General features: G+C 37.0%; 1 protein-coding gene across 1 annotated transcript in view; it reads left to right on the forward strand.

Moving 5' to 3' along the window:
- The first annotated feature begins 1,367 nt into the window (after window positions 1–1,367).
- The window catches only part of GRIN2B (glutamate ionotropic receptor NMDA type subunit 2B), a 233,551-nt gene continuing 214,005 nt past the window's right edge, over window positions 1,368–20,913 (forward strand). Inside the window, exon 1 of the mRNA XM_032221467.1 lies at window positions 1,368–1,778. Coding sequence (XP_032077358.1) covers window positions 1,368–1,778 — 411 coding nt within the window. The remainder of the gene's footprint in view (window positions 1,779–20,913) is intronic.

Consider the following 20,913-nt stretch of genomic DNA (forward strand, 5'->3'; position numbering starts at 1 on the left):
CAATGCTATGATTTTCAGACATGGAAAACAATGATAACAATATGTATTCTGCTGAGGTACTATGAGGATTACTTAGCTGTGGCTTGGGAAGTGCTTTGCAGATGAAAAGAGCTCAGAGTTATTAAAACAAGATAAAGTGTCCTGAAGGGAGGACTGTGGCATTAGTAAGGTTGCACCGATGATCTCATAGGTCTTCATCATTTCATTGTTTAGAAAAAGACAACATTTCCAAGGCATGAATCCGAATATATCGGCTATTCCATTAGCTCAAAGTCTACCAGTCCTATGTTTTGAGACTAAGGCAACCAGTACCAGTTCTTGAAAATGAAAATAAGAAACACAACTGACTCTGAAAACAGAGGATTATTTTTTTTTAAAATAGTATTGACAGGAGACATTTTCACTACAATTATATATTGTGAAAGTATTAATTTGCCTGTATAATTAATACTTAAAGTTATTAGGACAATTTATAATTAAAATTATCAAAACAAGAATACTCCAAACTTTCTTGAAGTAATGCCAATTTGATCGGAGAGACATTTTATTGCCACAAGATTCTGTCTTACCTTCTTTTTGAATTATTCTGGGGGAGGGAAAGCTGCTGGCAAGGGTTTTTTGGAATAAAAATGGGAGGCAAGGCAAAAATGAATTTAATTATAATCTAGAGCTGTAACTAAAATAATTTCACAGGAATCACCAGAGGACATTAATGTCTCAACAATAGTTGGTGACTACATATTTGATTGTTCTGTCCCTGATCAGAGCCTTAGTCCTCCCCCATATACTTTTATTGACAAAGTAGAGTTAAAAAGTTTTTCCTCAATGATTATTGAAATAACTTTTGGTTATATCAGAATACCAGATATTTCTTCCTTCCCGCTCTGTGTTTTGGGGATATTAATCAATGTTAGACAATGGGCTGAGAAAAAAACTTCTTGGAAAGGAGCATGGAAACCTTGAAAAGTCTCTGTCAATCAAAATAAAAAAAATGTAGAGTTGTATAGACCAATAATTTGTATCTTCATAGCAACGCACTTAGACTTATAAACCACTTCATAGTGCTTTATAGCCCTCTCTGAGTGGTTTACAGAGTCATCATAATGCCCGACAATCTGAGTCCTCATTTTACCAACCTTGGAAGGATGGAAGGCTGAGGCAACCTTGAGCTGGTCAGGATCAAACTGCTGACAGTCAGCAGAATTAGCTTGCAATATTGCATTTTAACCACTGCGCCAACATGGTTCTTTCCATAAGTAACATGGCTAAAAGTGTATGCCTGTGAATGCCTAAATTTCTGTGATTTATATATATGTTATTGTAACTTTTGTTTTTTTGTCTCATTTCAGGGAGTGTAAGAGCTGAAGATGAGGCCCAGAGCAGAGTGCTATTCTTCAAAATTCTGGCTTATGCTGGCAGTCTTAGCAACAACAGGCAGTATGGCTTGGGCTCAAAAGAACCATCCCAGCATTGGCATTGCTGTCGTCTTGGTGGGTACCTCTGATGAAGTAGCTATTACAGATGCCCACAAGAAGGATGATTTCCATCACCTCTCTCTCATACCTCGGGTGGAACTCGTTGCCATGAATGAAACAGATCCCAAGAGCATCATCACCCGCATCTGCGATATCATGTCTGAACGGAGGGTGCAAGGTGTGGTGTTTGCTGATGATACTGACCAGGAAGCTATTGCCCAGATCCTGGACTTCATTTCTGCCCAGACCCTAACACCCATTCTAGGAATCCATGGAGGCTCTTCTATGATCATGGCAGACAAGGTAAATTACACTGTAAATCCTAAGGGCTGTTTTCCATTATGGTCCTAGAAGATAGTGATATCAAGGTTCCCATTATGGATGCCATAGGTTGGAGTTTATATCAATTCAGCAAATATTGTTTTTTATTATTCATTGACCAATGCAACAATTCACAAAATTATACCATAGATAGACAGGCAGATAGAATTAGAGCAAGAGAAAATATACTACTGATTTGAAAATTATCTAGAGACAACTTTAAAGCTCTTGATTTTTCCAAGTTTTACAAAGCTGCTGGGAAGCTATTGCTCATAGATTTTGAGGATGCTTTATTTTTTTAAAAAGAAAATATCCCAGATTATCTTCATATAATGTTTAATTTAAAAGATATGAATATATGAATTACAAGAATGCTATCAATGCAGAGCTGACTGAATTGATTAGAGGAGAAAAAACATGACTTTCAAAACTAGAAGATATTACAGATAATCTAAATTCCTTTGATGGCCAGGGGACTGATAATTTACATATCATAGATCTGAATCTATGTAATCTAAATCATGGCATGCTATGAACATATGAATATAAGTGTACTGCAGAAAGATTTGGTAAACTCCCTTGTTTGCATTCTAATATAATGTTTGCCCCCTTTATTATATTAATCCTTCCAAATTAATTAGTGTTATTCTGTTATTTCAACTGTAGAGACTAATCTCTTCATTAAGTAGGGTATCAGTTCTTACAATTATCTATTGTATTGTGGTACAATACAATTACCTATTGTGGTATGAATGTTGATATAGCATAGTATTCCATTTCCCATTAGCAGAACTAATGTTGCCCTCTTGAGATTGGCCATCAGGCAATGGTAATTCTAAGTAATTGCATGATTTTTTTGTATAAAGAAGTGGCAGATCTGTAGACCCATAGAAGTAGGTAATGCCAACTCTCTCTCTTGGTCATAAGAGAGAGACAGTACTGTGTATCCTTTCCTGTTAAGCATAAATGTAAGATACAAACCCATGTTTCAACAGTCTGCAAAGTGACTGAGCATCAAGCCCAAAATATTTTGTCTCAAAAACTTTGAATATGGGGTGAAGGAATTTCTTAATCGCATGATGATGAGAATAGTGGGATTAAAAAAGCAATTAGAATGGTGGCATATGCAAATAGGAAAAAACTTTTATTTTAAAAGATGAAATACTCCTATAGTAATTGAAATGGCAGCATTGGTGATCTCAATGGAGGTAAAACACAGCTTTGTAGTTATCAATGGCTTTTATTTGTAATAGCTATAGTTTTCTGACTTTGGGGAAAGACATAGAGCTCAAGTTCTTGGGTCGTGATTCAGTCTGAATAAAAGGAAAACCTAAGTTGTTTGCTAGAGAGTTTTTATGTTATCACTGCACTTTAAAACAGCTTTAGAGACTTTTCAAATAAAGTATACAAATTGTCCAATTGTACACCAAGAAGTCAAATATTTCCACCTCAATTAGAGAAACATAAGGAAACTTTTCCTTTATTCAGTCTGCATTTCACTTTGCTCTATAAGAGATAATTTGTTTGAGGACTCTAAGATTTTATGTTTTCCGTATCTGTCCCCATTAATGTAAATTATTTTCTGTAATACAGTGTGTTGCCTATTGAATCTGATTATAAATACTCACAGGGAATGAGGTCCAAAGGAAGATAGAATTGAAATTACATGCCTGCCAGCATTTTTCAGGAGGAAAAAAACATAAATTGTTTTGATAGAATGAAGTAGGTGTATGTAGCATGATAATGAAAATAACACTGCTATGCTAATCTAATGTATAAATATTAATTTCACAATCAGCAAAAAATCTTGTAGTGCTATAAAGAGTAATTTCATTATGACATAAACTTTCTGTAGTCCAGAACAGTGAACACACAATAAATTTACTTGTGAAAGTGCTGGAAGTTTCTTTGCTGTTTTTCTTGCAGCAGACTGGCATAGCTAGTTAATTAGTAATTGTAGGAGGTGTGTAATTTCATGGTATATATTTTATTATGGCCAAGAAATGCACTCTCAGATTTAGAATGTAAAACAGTTATAAATTTGCATCGATATATGCCTTTATATAGACCAGAGGTGTCAAACTGGCAGCCTGCGACTGGATGCGTCACGTGCAGACCACTCCCACCCCAGCTCTGCGAATAGGGAAATTGTCACAAAACATCACGTGACGGCAACATGACGTGGCAAGTTTGACACCCGTGATATAGCCAAACAATTTCAGACAAATAACCTTAAAATAAGGATAAAAATCAGGGCAAGAAATAAGTAAAACAATGAAGAAGGAAGAATGTATCCATGTAGACCGTTAAGCTCTGAACGAACATAGCTCTTTGGTTTTTATGATATTTATTAATATGACTTTTTATATTTTATACTGTTATTGTTTTATTTGATTATTTTGTGCCTCCCAGAATTGCTTTTGGTGAAATGGTGGTTATATAAATTAGAGTAATAAATAATAAAATAAATAAAGGCAGTAGAGTGGAGGCTACATTCCATGGGAAAGTTATCTAATATTTATTTCTTTAAGCCATTTTCTAGTGCAAATATATGTAAAGCATTAAAAAGGAATTGAAATGTAAACATACGAAAAATTCATTGACAGTAAAGCTAGGATGGATAATTAGAGAGTAGGGAGCAAAGACTAGACCCGGGATGGCGAACCTATGGCACACGTGCCACAGGTGACACATGGAGACATTTGTCAGGGCACGTGAGGCGTTGCTCTGTCAGCTGGCCAGCACACATACGTGCACTGGCCAGCTGACTTTAGCTTTTTTTTGAGGCCATTTTTCACCCTCCCCAGGCTCCAGAGGCTTTATAGGAGCCTGGGGAGGGCGAAAACAGCCTCCCCTGCCCCCTGAAGGCCCTCCTGAAGCCCCCAGAGTGCAAAAAACTGTCCCTACAGGCAAAACAGAAGTTCAGGAAAGGACTTCCAGTTTGCTCATAGGGCTGGTTTAAGTCTTCTGGAATCTTCAGGGGCCTTCCAGAGGCTTCCCTGAAGGCTCCAGAGGACAAAAAACAACCCTATGAGCAAACCGGAAGTCACTTCTGGTTTGCTCGTATGGCTGGTTTAAGCCCTTCGGAGCCTTCAGGGGACTTGAAGGCTCCAGAGGACTAAAAACAGCCCAACGAACAAACTGGGTTTGCTCATAGGGTTTTTCATAGGGTCGTTTTTATTGAAAAATAATCATGAAAATTATGTTGCAGAGATTTTCACAGAAGGAATGAGGATGTACTCAGAGGGTCTTTTTTCCTGTGCCTAGTAATGTTGGTTTACCATGATCTCTTAAGATACTGAGATTTGTTCCCCGTATCTTATCATGCCTTCAATACACTACCAGAAATCATAGATCAGCTTGTACCAGCTTTTTAGAGTGCATACCCTAAATTAGTTAAGTATCTAAGCAGAGGTCTCACTAATGCTTTCCAAATTAGTTCATAAAAAGTCCCCACCTTCTCACTGCATACTTAATCTTTATTTATGCTTAAAATATTTCTATGGGCATTTGCTTCATTGTTTCCCAAGTTGTAAAACATTTTAACTTCAAGGGTCAGAAGAAACAATGAAATGGTTCATTGCTGAATTTTTCCATTTTTTTAAAGCCCAGGGGAAAAGCTAGGTGGTTCAGAGGAAGACAAATATGACTTTAAAAAAAATATCTGCTGAGTTTTAAACTGCAACATTCTATGTGCTAATTGCACTATTGCAATAGGAAAATTACCCAGGAAATGTAAGACTACAACTACAACTACAGCACGGATGTCCAACTTGCAGCGTCACGTTGCCGTTACGTGAAGTATCACAACATTTTCCCCTTTGCGGAGCTGGAGTGAGCATGGCCTGTGTGTGATGCTTCTGTCCTATGGGCCACCAGTTTGACACCCTTGAACTACAGTATTGACTCAATTGAGGGGATGTTACTACCTCTGTGAAGTAGGCAATGAACTGCTGTAGTTAGCTTGCAAGGGAGTATACTGCTCTAGCCATATAGATAGAAGCATCTGAGGTGACCTAGTGGGAAAAGAGTACTTTAAAAGTGTAACAGGGAAGCATGCTGAACGTTGCATTCATGGTGAGTAGAGGATAAATAGAGGGTAACACCATCTGTTCCTATCTTAAATAATGGTTGTGGGTCTGTTCTGGCAACAAGGCAATGAGGATAAGCCCAAGAAGAGTGAAATCAGCAATGCCTAATTAATAGCTACTGGTTGGCTATAAACAAATGTAATTGACCAATTAGCAGCTCTATGCCTGCATGGTTGGTGCTTGACCCTCACTATCTTCCTATGTCTGATTGATAATCACATTTGTCATTGCTGGATTGTTTCATCTATTTATTTATGATACATCATTGTTGTGGGATTATAAATTCATCTTCAGGACACAAAGTCTGAAAAATAAGGGTGGAATGAATTACAGTCCAAATACATTGTAAACAAGATATCTTCCAACTTGTTTTCCTTTGAATGTCATTGTCCATATCCTATATTTTTCAGGTGAGTAGCTGGAATTTGGAAGTACATATTCTTTTTTCAAAATAGGTTGCTACTGCAATGAAATATTGTGCTTCTAAAAATGTGCAGCAGGCAGATATTCCTTGGCAGGTGGGAAAATTCTTTTGAATATTTGTTTACTTCGCAACCATTAACAATTACTTGGAATGAGCAATCTTTATATTGCCCTATAAAATCATCCCCCTTCCACTGAGTTATTAAAACCTAAGTAAGTAAAAATAGTGAAAACCAAAGCTGATTTAATCTGATTGGCTGTATCATGGGGTCTTTTAAATGGATGCAGCATGACATTTTTCTGTGTTGAGCATAAAGCTGTTGGGTGGTTTTTGTCTTTTATTAATCCTTCATTATAGATACTTTTGTGTTACTTAGGGTGTCCAAGCAGAATTACATCTAATAAAATACAATAAACATTCCAATAAATAAATAAAAACCCGAGCAGATGCAATTAAAAAACAAACTAAAACTTGCCATTATGTAAAATAAGTGTTGATAAGAAAGTGTGCACCCAAACAGAGGAAGGCTAGTAGAGAGGACTTAGATCAGAAACTCCCACAATTTAGGTGCAGTCACTATTTATTACCTCAAGAGATACGTATCTATTAAAAACAATCATAGTTCTGCAATTTGTTAATGTCTGCCTTCAGCTGAAGAGTAGTAGTGCTTGAAGATATGCTCACTCTGACTTTCATTATGCACATCAATTAAAGAGTCATTGGTTCATCCCTTCCTCAAAAGCCATTGGGAGATACAACTATATTGGACAAGTTCTATCTGGTGTCCAGACTTCCATTTTTAGGGATGGTCATTGAAAAGATGGCATGGAACAGATTCAGAGAATCAAGGATGAAATGGATTATGTGAAACTCTACCAATCGGGTTTCAAACCTGGGTATGATATTGAAACAACATTGGCTGCACTACTGGATTACTTCAGGCATGAGCAAGATAGGAGCTGTGCTTCCATTCTTCACTGTTGAGTTTGGAATGGGGAACAACATGCTTCAGCTCAACCTAGCAAGATAGAATGCCTTTGTGTTTTGGAAACCTCGAGCGAGATAAGACATGTAGAACATCACTTAATTCACCAGAAACAGAGATGTATAACTAAGTATCCTCAGCATACTAATGATACCTCATCGCATGTCAGAAAATGATCTTACCCCAGCTTCATGTAGATGTTTAACAGGAGCAGAGAAATGAATCCTCCAGGATTCTGCAAAGCAGGAGTTGAGGGCAGAAACTCTTGCTCCAAATTAACAGTGATATCTTGCTCTGGATGGGGTAGCATTCCTCCAAACAGGCCTTGTGAGAAATCTCCTTCACTCACAACTCCTGATTGAAGAGCAGATGGCAGTGGTAACCAGGAGGGTCTTGGCACAACTTTGTATTTTGCACCAGTTGCATTCATTCTTGAATCTGGATACTCTAATCTCATTCATTCATGCCTTGGTCACCTTCCATGAATTACTGCAATGCATTCTATATACTGTGAGACTGAGGAGTATTCAAAAGCTGCAGCTGGCACAAAATGCGGTGATGTGTAGTTATGTGTCTTCCTCATGCAGTACACTACAATTCTGCTCTGTGAACTACATTGGCTGCCACTATGCTTCTGAATTCAGTTCAAGGCGCTAGTTATGAACTATAAAGCCCTACATGGCATGGGACTGGGTTATTTGAGGGACTGCCTCTCCCCTGTTACATCTACCCATTCCATTAGATCCAACATGTCTGTGTCCCAAGTTGCCTGATGGGACCCCGAGGAGAACCTTTTCTGTCCTACTACCCATCACCCTTTGGAACAATCCCTCTGGAGATTACATTGATCCTGACCTTACTGGCCTTTTGAAAGGCTGGTTTTGACAACCAAGTTTGGTCATCCAATTGTAATGTAGAATCTGCTCAACAGTTATATTGAATGCTGTGAATATGGCAGCAGATTATATTGGTTTTAATGATTTTAGCATGTTTATATTTTTCTTGCTTTTTGTTTGTAATTTTCTCATTTTGGGGAGATGTTTTAAATTATTTAGAGCTACCCAGAGACATGTATGTGAGATTGATGGCTGGATAAAGTGAGTGAATTAATTAATTAATTAATGAGCAATGGAGCAAAGAAGCAAACAAGGAAGCAAACAAGAAAGCAAGCAAGAAAGCAAGCAAGCATCTTCTCAAAGTTTTTCCTCAAGGGAGCTCAGTCCTACTAGTTTGTACTCTTCATGACTAAAGAAAGAAAAGACATAAAGTACAATCTCCAGTCAGCAAGAAGACTGTGTAGCAAGTCAAGCTAGAACAGAGTTCAAAGTAAAAGGAGCTTCTATCATCATTTTACTCAATGGAAGCTTATAAGAAAAAAGTGAATGTAGAAAATATAGATAGCAGTGACTTAAGAAGATAGCTTGTCTGTTGTCTTAAAACTAATACTGTAGAAGTATGGTGTTCTATTGCTAAAGAGACCCATTTTACCTAGTAGGTGAATAAAGATGAACGATAGATAAACGGATGTCATCTGGTAGCTCATAAGTGCTGCTTGGCCACTTGTAGTCCATTGTTCAACTTCTTTAGCATTGTAACTGACTTGTGAATGAAGGACATACACGCTTCACGCTTAGAGGTTTTGTATGTGTATCAACACATTCTACAAATTGCAATTATAATTTTATGGTTTTGCATATAACTGACACCATATTCAGAAGAATAGATTAATCGTGAATTTTAGTATAGAGTTAAAATTACATTGTACACATTAAAATATTTAAAGTACATTTAATCACCAAAAGTACTTGGGAAACACCTAATCTTTCAATTTTTCATTTAGCCTTATTTATTTTTAAGTAATAGATCATCTATTATCATTTGGTATGTGTTTTCATTGCTTATAATAAACATATGTAACATGTTATTTATGTTTCTTTGTTAGCAAGACAACATAAAATATATAATACTATGCTAGAATATCTCAAGCAAAGGAAAGTTTGCAATATTTATAAATGTCCTTCCCTGGGCTTGGGTCTTAGAAGTTTTTCCCTCTGGAAGCATATTTTAGATATTTTGACCCTAAGCTATTAAGAAATTTCTCAGCTAAAGCTAATATTGAAAGTACTTCCATAATTTATTTTATCCTTAATTACAAAGTAGTATTTTTATAGCTATACCTGGAGCACAACAGAATGCTTGTTAAAAATAAACCCTTTCAAAGGCTTTTTAAAGTTTACATTTTATATCCTATTAAAGGACATTCTTCTCAGTTTTCAGTTGTTATGTGAGTGAATAACACATAGGTGACAAGTAATTTCAGCAATTACTCTGTGTTACCTCTACGTTTTAAAAAAAGCAGCTACTACTAGACACTGTGGTATGTAGTGATTATGGTACACTCTAACAGCAGAGATTACAACAATTCAACTAATATATTCCTCTTTGGGAAAAAAAAAATCAGTGTTCAGTGGTTAATTCTTAAGTGGGGTTAAATGCTCAGGATATTCTGACAAAAACGATTAGGAGCACAGCAAAATTGAGGACAAACAAAATGTAAGTCAGATTTTAGAACATATTTCTTGATGATAACTTTTTTTAAAAAAAATCAGGAAACAGTAAATATTCTTACATGGAGCTAAAGATGGATAATGGATGAGAAATTACATTGCAGAGCTCCACTGAAGCACAACCTGAGAATATAAGATATAACATGCTATATGGTAGACAGGATATTCATGCAAAAATACATCAAAAGTTGAAGTGATAAAGAGAATCTGGCCTGAATCCACGAGTTTCATAAATGAATTTTTTTTTGATGAAGTATAGCAAGATTCTATATGATAAATGCAAGTTGTAGCTCCAGAAAGAGAGGAACTGAACACAGAATCCACTGAACAGTTTTTCTTTAAAAAAAAAACATAGATACAAGAGTATCTTAATATCACTATCTCAGATGTAGATATCAATGTGTCAGAAATCACGAATTTGTAGTATAAGAATACTGCAGTTGTTTTGTGAAGAACTGTGGTGGTGGGGGTGTAGTAAGATATATTATTATTGTATAGATCTGCACATTATGTGTTTGTGAGTGACCCTAGTAAATTACTAGAAATAGCTGTGTTTTTTAAATATGTCTTAAGTTTGATTCCTATCAGCTATTGGCTTCCTTACGAATATTTAAAATGATATAGTTCACAAAAGCTTTAACTGGTAATGTATATCACTTTATATTAATTCTTATAAAGGAAAATCTTGAGAAATGATGATCTAACTTAATAAATAAGATGAGCACTTAAGTTTATTTCTATATACTAAAGGGCAGCAGGAAAAAATGATTGAAGAAATAGATCAATTTCCATCAGATTCACTTACTAAGTAATGTAAAGAACATACTGGGTGTATTTTGGTAACATTACAGAGCAGAATTTTTTAAACGTGCATTTGGATATGATGCAAGCTTCTACTATTATACTTGCAAATTTCAGCCTCTGCATGTTGGCACAAATATGTAATTACTCATGATTTTTTGTGAGACTACTTATTGTATAATCATTGTACAAATTCCCTTAAATATTAATGCTTATTTCATGTCCTGAAAGTCAGATATCACAAGAATGACCTCTTGCTTTTGAGGTTCTAGAAGGGATTTTAGCCAGCAAAACAGATCCCATAAGTGTAGCCCTCTTCTTTTGGACTCATATAATTTAAGGCATTATTCAGTTATTCTCTTGTTGCAGCATTAGTGATGCTCCAGGAGCTGATCCAGGATTGGCACTAGGCCCCTTTGTTCTTAAGATGTCACAGCTCTTCTGTAGCTAAGTTGATTAACTTCTGATTTTACTGTGGCACAGGAAGAAAGGCTGCAAAAAGAATCCTGCAATTTTAGAATGGGAGACTGTCTTTCCAATTCTCAAAAGGGTTGCCATGGGGACATAACTGGTTACTAGATTCTGATTGATCAGAATGCTATTTTAGCCTACCTGATGTTTTGTGCTACATCTGCAGGCCTTTGTCTCTTTCCTGGATATGCTGCCACATTTTCAAACAGTTCACACTTTTAGAATTTCGATTATCTAAGAAACTATTCCCAGTCTAAGGCCTAAAGGATTCCTGTAAATAATGGGGAAATTGGGAGTTTGGGAGTGGGGTGTTTCCTGCAACATGCCAGTATCCTATTTAAAAATAAAATAAACTGAGTGCCAAGGGAGATATCTATGGGCACATTAGCCCTTTGCTACTTCTTGGGGACTCCAGACCTATTCACTTTTTTTGTATGTATATGAATATCATTAGCTTTTCTTTATTTAAATTTTTGTTTTAATTTATATGGTTGCCCATCTCAGCAAAGTGACTACCAGCAGATAATAATAACATTGCTTTTTTGTGGCTATGGTGTGAATAGTAGTAGTTGTTAGTTGTGAAATTGTGTCTGACCCATTATGACACCATGGACAACACTCCTCCAGGCCTTCCTGTCCTTTACCATCCTCTGGAGTCCATTCAAGCTCATGCTTCAGTGACTCCATCCAGCCACCTCATTCTCTGTCATCCCCTTCTTCTTTTGCCCTCAATCTTTCCCAGTATTAGGCTCTTCTCCAGTGAGTCCTTCATTCTTATTAGGTGGCCCAAGTATTTGAGTTTCATCTTCACAATCTGGCCTTCTAAAGAGGAGTCAGGGTTGATCTCCTCTAGGACTGACCGGTTTGATTGCCTTGCAGTTCAAGGGACTTGCTTGAGTCTTCTCCAGCATCATAGTTCAAAGGCCTCAATTCTTTGGCACTCAGCCTTTATTATGGTCCAATTTTCACTACCATACATTGCAACTGGAAAAACCATAGCTTTGACTATACACACTTTTGTTGGCAGGATGAGCCACGCCCACCAAGCCACGCCCACCAAGCCACGCCCACCAAGCCACACTCACCAAGCCAAGTCAAGCCACACCCACCAAGCGGCACCCACAGAACTGGTAGTAAAAAATTTTGAATCCCACCACTGAACCAAATGTTTGTGAACCAATTTTTAGATACCTGGTATTTATTCATATGGCCCTTAACAGGAAAAAAAGACAGAAGTTGAGTGCTGCTGTTTAGAATTCTTGCCACCTGTACTTGTTCCATGAAACTCTGTTCCCTTCCAGTCTCGTTCCATTGCATTGTGCTTCTAAATGAGTTGCGTGCTTATAGCTCCCTGCCTTTTGAGGATTCCAATGATTGTCCAGAACATTACACCACAAAGCATTCCAAATTGCAGAGCACCTTAGAAAAAGGGGGCCAACACCCACAAGGGCTAAGCCTCTTTTTTCCCTTCAGCTTGAGGTGGGGCAAAGACAGAACTGTAGAACAACTGGTTACTTTCTTTCGATGTCCAAACTGTATTGACTAACATCCTCTTGAGACAAAAACTACTAAAATCACTGCCAAATTTCTGACTTGCTGCTGCTTGATTAATACACATTTGTCATATATGGAGATATTCTTATCTAAATTTGGGCACCCTTCTTCAGGGTAACTATATCTTTCATCTCTGGAAGGATAAACAGAATTGGGATTTTGGAACTATAATGCACTAAATTGTCAGAAAGTGAGCTTTGCCACATGGCAGTTGTGAACATTTCATTTCTTGTTCTTTTCTAATTCCCCCATCCTGTATACTGCTTTTGTTTTAGCACTTTTTTGCTATCTCTCATTAACTGCTTTTTACTTACCGTAATACTAATTGTATGGTAATACTTTCGAAATACAAAGTGCTGTATATTTTCTAAATGTTATTGTTTCTTTGTGGCACTTCTCTTTGCATTTGTTTCTCTGTATTCCTTTTTTTGTGGTTCCTAGAGAGGGGTGATGCAGGTTTAAGTTGTTCAATAGGGGATTTATTGCAACTGTATAGTAAATGGTCCTTTTAACAAGTAGACTTAGAGAAGATAGAAGGGCTATCATATATTTTTTGCCATTAGTAAACAGTGACTAAGACGCTGAGCTTGTCAATCGAAAAGTCGGCAGTTCGGTGGTTTGAATCCCTAGCGCGCATAACGGAGTGAGCTCCCATTACTTGTCCCAGCTTCTGCCAACCTAGCAGTTCGAAAGCATGTAAAAATGCAAGTAGAAAAATAGGGGCCACTAACAACATTCCGTGTGCCTTTGGCATTTAGTCATGCCAGCCACATGACCATGGAATTGTCATCAGACAGCACTGGCTCTTCGGCTTTGAAATGGAGATGAGCACCGCCCCCTGGAGTCGGGAACGACTAGCACATATGTGCGAGGGGTACCTTTACCTTTTTAAACAGGATATGAAGGAAGCGAATAATATATTGATCCAATTTTTAATGTGTTGCTGAGAGTTTATCTTTGGGAAAGTATATGCTTTGGAAGTTTATTATATTATTCTTTTAAGTGGATATAATCCATCATAGATATTTTACTCCAAGCATTGTTTATGCAGTTATAAATTAATTAATGAAAATTGCTCATTTTAATCTATGGTTAGTTTACTTGCTCTCATGATTATATTCAGGTGTTTGCACACAATTCAAGACACCGAATCTTCTTTTACTTGTTCTATATTACCTAAATATTGAGAATGCTATTTAATGTTCTCTTCCTCAAATTAATTGTAACAAAAACAGAAGTGAAGTCTTATAGAAGATATAATAAGCACCCAAAAGAGAACTCTCTACTTTTAAAAACATTTCTGAAAAATGCTTGCTGAGGCATAAAATTCCAGGTCCCCTCAAAATTGTATTCCTAATTATTATACAAAACAATACAATAGCAGAGTTGGAAGGGACCTTGGAGGTCTTCTAGTCCAACCCCCTGCCTAGGCAGGAAACCCTATACCGTTTCAGACAGATGGCTATCCAACATCTTCTTAAAGACTTCCAGTGTTGGAGCATTCACAACTTCTGGAGGCAAGCTGTTCCACTGATTAATTTTTCTAACTGTCAGGAAATTTCTCCTAAGTTGCTTGTCTCCTTATTTATTCTTTTTCTATTATGAAAATTAGAAATTTAGTGGATAGGAACATGCCAAAGAGTAGAAGAAATTTTATCTGAATCATAAACTTGTAGAGTTGGAAGGGGCCAGTAAGATCATCTAGTTCAATCTTCTACAAGATGCATGAAAACTAATTAGAGTGAAATGGCTGTCCATTCTTTTCTTAAAAATGTTCAGATATGGAGATCCACAGTCTCTCTATATGTAGACTTTTCCCATGTTACATATGTCTTTCTGTCAAAAAGTGTTTTCCTTATATTTACATGAAACCTAGGTAGCTGCAACATTACTCTTGGACCTATCATCTGTGACCACTGGAAAAAAGTTCTTGAACATCTTTCATATCGTTTCTCTTAATGTACTAAACTTGGCTAACTTTTGCAGCAGCTTTCCTCCAGACTGAACCTCCCAGCTTCCTTTAACATGTCCTGATAAAGGAGAATATTTGTAACTCAGGGTTGATATGAGGGGTCCTTGGAATTCTCCAAGCTTGTTTATTTTCTTGCAGACATTTCGTTACCCAAACTAGGTAATATTTTTTGGATGATGCTATCTAGTTTATGAAACGAAACACCTACAAGATAACAACCAAGCTTAGGGAGCACCAATGACCCCTCATTTAATTTATCCCCGTAGAGCATTTCCTCAGGCTCTTGTATCATCCTTGCTGTCCTCTGAACCCTCTTAATATGTCAATATCATTCTGGAAATATGGTGTTCAGAATTATATACATGTGTGCCAGTGGTGGGTTGTTAACCAGTTTATTACCTGTTTGCTCGTGCTTGCATGCGTGGTTGTGTGCACAATGCTTCTGTGCATGCACAGACGTATCTGGGTGGAGCTTCCTGCCGCTGATACCACCAGTTCAGCCAAACTGGGCCAAACCAGGAGCAACCCACCTCTGATGTGTGGTCTCACCAATGCTAAATGGAAAGGAATAATAGTTTCATGAATCTTTAATATAATGTTTCTTCCACTACTGCTCTCCTAGCAGCTGTCTAATATACTCATCTTGTTATCAGTGACATTACCCAAGTCCTTTTCAGATGTAGTGTTTCCAAGCCATGAATTTCCCACCTTGTATATGTCCTATGTTTTTCCTCCTTATGTAAACCTTATTTTTCTCTGCTGAACTGGCATCTTGTTTTCTTCAGCCCAGTCTTCCAAACTCTTCACTGCAAACTTCTACTGTCATTCTGGATATTGGCCTGACTTCCCATGTTTGTGTTATCCACAGATTTGATAAGCAGCCATCATTCATACCATTGATAAAAATGTTAAATATTTCTAGTCCCAAGACAGATTCTGTAGAATCCCACTGGTTACTGCTCTGCAACTTGACAAAGCTCATTCATACTGATCTCCTGAGTGCAAACCACACTTTGGCAGCTTGTAGATGTGAATGTGATGTGGAATCTCATTCAAGGGCTTGCTGAAATCAAAGTAGATTATATTGACAGCATTCTTTTTGTCACCTAGAGTAGCAGCCGCAACCTTTGCGGCTTGGCGGCCCAGCTATGGGGGAGAAGAGAACTGGGCCGTGCAAGCACATGCAGCCCTTGCACAAGTGGTTGGGTGGTGCATGCATGCGCAGCTCGACTTGTGTGAATGGCAGACTAGTGTGCACATGCATGAATGTCTACTGATTTGCCGCTCACGTAAGTTGAGCTTTAATTAGTTCTTTCTGTTCATCTCGCTCAGTGGTTCCCAACCTTTTTCTAACCATGCCCCACCTAAGCATCTCTCAAATCTTGGTGCTCCCCCTCCCCCGTGACATATAATTCTTACTTTACTCAAAAATGAACTCTACTCACGTGGAGGAAGCCTAAAAGGTCATTAACCTGGTTTAAACAAGGTTCAAATTGTCCCCATTAAAAATCAAATTGCCCCCCTGTGGGGCGTGGGGCCCACGTTGGGGCCCACTGATCTAGCCTATGCTACAGGAAGAGACATACCATATGTTATTGCAAATAACCAACATTAAGTAGGTCCTGTACAAGAACATGAAATACTACTCAAATTTTTTTCATTGACATAACCAAAAACACTGATAATCATTGTCCATTTGCATATGTAGATTCTATGTTTGAGGAAGAATCTGATTTTAAAAGTATTTGAAATCTTAAATAGCCTTTGCCCAGGTTCGCCTGGTGCACTAATTGCAACTCTATCTGGACCGGGAGGCCCTTCGGATAGTCACTCATGCCCTCGTCACCTCAAGACTGGATTACTGTAACGCGCTCTAAATGGGGCTGCCCCTGAAGAGTGTTTGAAGACTTCAGCTAGTCCAGAATGCAGCCGCATGAGCGATTGTGGGTGCACCTAGGTACACCCACATTACACCTATCCTCCGTGAGCTGCACTGGCTTCCCATTGGTCTCCGGACACGTTTCAAGGTGCTAGTCGTTACTTTTAAAGCCCTACATGGTATCGGACCTGGCTACCTGAGAGACCCCTCCTGCCAGTTACCTCCCTGAGACCTATTAGATCGCACAGACTAGGCCTCCTCTGGATTCCATCTGCTGGCCAATGTCGGCTGGCGACCCCCCGGGGGAGGGCCTTCTCTGTTGCTGCTCCGGCCCTATGGAATGATCTCTCCGTTGAGATCTGGACTCTCACTACCCTTCCGGCCTTCCACAAAGCAACCAAGACTTGACTGTTCCGGCAGGCTGGGGCTGTTGAATTATCCAGCCCCATCTTGTGTTATGAATGTTGTTGAATTTTTAACTGTTGTTTTTTATTTTTATATTCCCCTTTCCCTTCTTATTTATAAGCCGCCCTGAGTCTTCTGAGAGTGGGCGGCATACAAGTTAATTAAATAAATAAATAAATAAGGTGCAGTTTACATTTACTGAACACATTGCAATTGAAAATTAAAGTACTTAAAAGTTGACATTTGAATTGAAAAGTTTCAAACCCTTACTAAATTGCATGCCAAGACAATTTGAGTTTATTTTGAGTTTATTTATTGAAAAATGAAGAGGATGAAAGAATCTAAACCAGAGAATAATTGAGGACAACTTCCAAGAGAAAATGTTGAATGTATGCTTTTGGAGGAAAATCAGAAAAAAAAACTTGTACTTTTGAATATAGGCCATCCTTGTTTAATTGACCACAATTAAGTGGGAGTGGCAACTTGGTTATTAAGCAAAGCAGTCACTAAGTACAACCAGCGCTGTTCTTATGCTGTTACTTCAGCTTTCCTTTGCTTTGGAGATATGTGAAAGTTGTAAATGCAAGGATTGATCCTAAAGTTATTTTTTTAAATCACAGTTGTAATTGCAAATGGTCACTAAATAAGGTAGTTATTAAATGAGGACTATCTGTAACTCTACAAAACTTTAAAATCATTTAACTTTAATGATTTGTTTCATGTTCCCTGGCTCTGTCATTTGAGAATAGTGAATGAAATATAATTTATACATGAGTTGCTGACATGATGTAATTTATATATGAGTTGCTGATATGATTTATATATGAGGTGACATAATTATCTTTGTGTAGATAAGCTGCCAGTGCTGTTATTTAGCTGGTTTATTCCGGATTATGAGAATCAGTTGTTACATAGTTACACACATTAGCGCTGAGCATAAAGTTCACATATGTCACAGGCAGGAATTGGGCTTTGCATCTGTCAGCGAAGACACACTCCTAAGTAATCTATATACTCTGAGCTTTCTGGGGAGACAAATTGCTGGTGCAGAATAAGAAAAAGACAAAGTTTTGGCTTATTTTTAATTGTACAGAAAATCCTGGACTTAGACATCCAATGAAGAATTAAATATTGGTTCATTACCTTTTTGTATAAAACCTAATGTAGATAAATGTGATTTATCCAAATTGTTACAAAGTATATACATATGCCTATTTAAGCTTTAGGTATGAAAGTATGTGATTTTTACATCAACCCAATTCTAAGGAAAAGTGTAGTCATTTTAGGATTCCAGATGATTCCTCTTAACTATGAAGCCTTTTAAATTGTTTTAATGCTCTAATAGCAAACCATTGAAGCAATATTAAAATATTGGTTGTGATAAATAAATAGGGATATAACTGTCTGTTACATTAACTACCAATGCTCACGTCAAGAAGGACATCTTTTATACTGTAGCTTTGGTATTTATATAAAGCAACTAGGAGCAACTTTTTAAAACTTTTATTATCAAGAAATGAAGCTGAAATGGAATTCTTGATGTGGAATATTTTTTCCTCTCCATCTTAAATATCAAATCTACTTCATTTCTCAAGGATTTTACTAAAGTTAGATTGTATGGTTAAAGAAGATTCCTGGATATGTCATATCATGGCTCAATCCTAAATTGGGGCTTATGCTTCATACCATTGTTGAAATAAAACAGTCTTTAAAAATGTACATCCCAATGATTTACATTAATGTTTCTTCTTTTGGAGGATTATCATGAGGAGTTATTATTGAAACCAGTTATTGGCAAAATTAAATAATACCCCTTTAAGGAGGATTTGTGAGTTTCCTCAATGTAGCTTTCTGCATTGTTTTGACAGCTTACCCCAGCTGTTAAGTAGTAAAGGAAAAACCAAGAGCAATAGAATATTCAAGGAGATGAGGTACAACAACAGGATTACTTCCTTTGTTTTTACAAGTGTGGGAAAAATATTACTTCCTGGAGATACCTTCATTCAAATGAAGTGAAGCACCCATCTGAAACTTTGCATTGACCCAATATAGATCTATCATGGAATGGGAGGAGATAAACCTGTTTATGCATAAATGTCTGTTATGTCAAACAACCTTTAATGACTATTCTACTATGATCAAAATCCATGCTTCCTTCTGCAGAGGTTGAGATAATGTGATGTGATTTCCGTCATGAATCTGTTCACATGCAAAGATCACTTTCAACCCAATGCACACTCTTAAGGTGTTTTTAGTGAATAAAGTCGAAGAAAACTTTCAAATCAGAGGCTACATGCATATAAAATTTTGAACCAATCTTCAGGGGTGGAGACTTAGATTGCACATTTTTGGTGAGAAATGAAGACCAGTCTTCCAACCTAATTGACTCTGGAGGTGAAGATAATGTGGCATGGCCTAGCATCTCTATGCCAAAACCCTCTTCACAAGAGTGGTGCATCTAGTGTCTATTAATCAAGAGACAAAACTTCAGTTTTCCAACCTCACAGGAGCCAAATTAATTTTTTTTAAAAGAAGCTTATAATGTGTGTGAAGGACGATGTTTATGGATATGCTGAGAAACTAGAGAAGAATATATTTGGTTCCAAGAAATTTGAGCAAAATACACCTAATATTTTCAATAATTTATGATAGAAAAAACCCCAGTGATTGGGCATGAACAAAGTTACTATAATTATAACATTTAATCATAAGTAAAATAACAGGCAGGTTCTTGTTAAGAGCATTGCATGCTATATTGTTTAGTTAAAAAAAAAACAAGCACAAACGTATTTAGATAGTTCAAAGTGTACTGTGTGCACTTGTATACAGTATATACAAGTTTGTATCAATTATGTATCAAAGAAATTGATTTTTTTTTAAAAACTAAAATACCCAAGACATAGCTTAACCAAAAAAGTGTTAAAGTAGAAGCCATCACTAAAATGCTCATCCAAGCAACAAATCATTTTAAATTCCAAAGATGGCAGCAATAATATACTATGATGAAAGCTGATAGTTGAAAATACAGGTTTTTTTTAACATGGTAGAAATGCATCCAATTGCATTTCTTTTCTACACAAAAATATTTAGCAGCTAGTAGAGTAGGGTTTAAGGACTAATGAAACAAGTGTCAGTAGATAATTTGTAGAGTTAGTTTCTTGTTTTTGTAGAAAAGCTAATCTGTTGTACATGTTTACAAATTACTAACCAGCAAAAACTTTAAGTTGAAAAAGAAATGTTGGCAAGGGATGATTTTTAACAATACATTTTTAAAAATTCTTTAAAAATTAGAATCTGGCAACAAGAAAGTACACTACTGAAAACAATTTTCTGAAAACTTTGTAGGAGAATATTGAAATAAATTCTTATTTCTATTCATGCTATAGAAATATCAATCACAATATGTATATGAAAAATAGTAACAATTGCTGATGCAGTGTACCATTCCAGTAACTATCTACTAATGAGGTTCATGTGTGGGATAAGACACTATTGGAAGATAAAAGCCCCAATAGTGCCCCCTCCGTCTTTAGCCAGGTCAGCAGTGCCTGATCTTCCAACGAGTCTCATAATAGGAATCCAAGAAACTGCTCAAAACTCTCTCCAACTGCATTTGACATTTGGGCTGAAATTGATCAAGCGCACCTCTCTGGCTTTGACAGACAAACTGTTCTGACCTAGGCTTCCCCAAGAAGCACAAAGCAGATTCCTGGTCCCAACAAAACCTCTTTTATTAAACAAATGTGAATTCGTCTCATTCACATTCAGCATAGGCCTGGTAAACAGTCTTTAAAAATGGAATTTATGACCACGGACCTTATCTAGCTTGGAAAGCTGCCATGTAAATATTTTCCAAATTCAGTGCTGTACAAGACTTGGCACAGAGTCTCTGAGATTCACAGACAGATCTTCACAGTCCTGAAATGAACGAACGAATGAACGAACAAACAAATTGTTTCCTGCAAAAG

The sequence above is a fragment of the Thamnophis elegans genome, chromosome 7 (genome assembly GCF_009769535.1).
Source record: "Thamnophis elegans isolate rThaEle1 chromosome 7, rThaEle1.pri, whole genome shotgun sequence".
In the NCBI taxonomy this organism is placed as follows: Eukaryota; Metazoa; Chordata; class Lepidosauria; order Squamata; family Colubridae; genus Thamnophis; species Thamnophis elegans.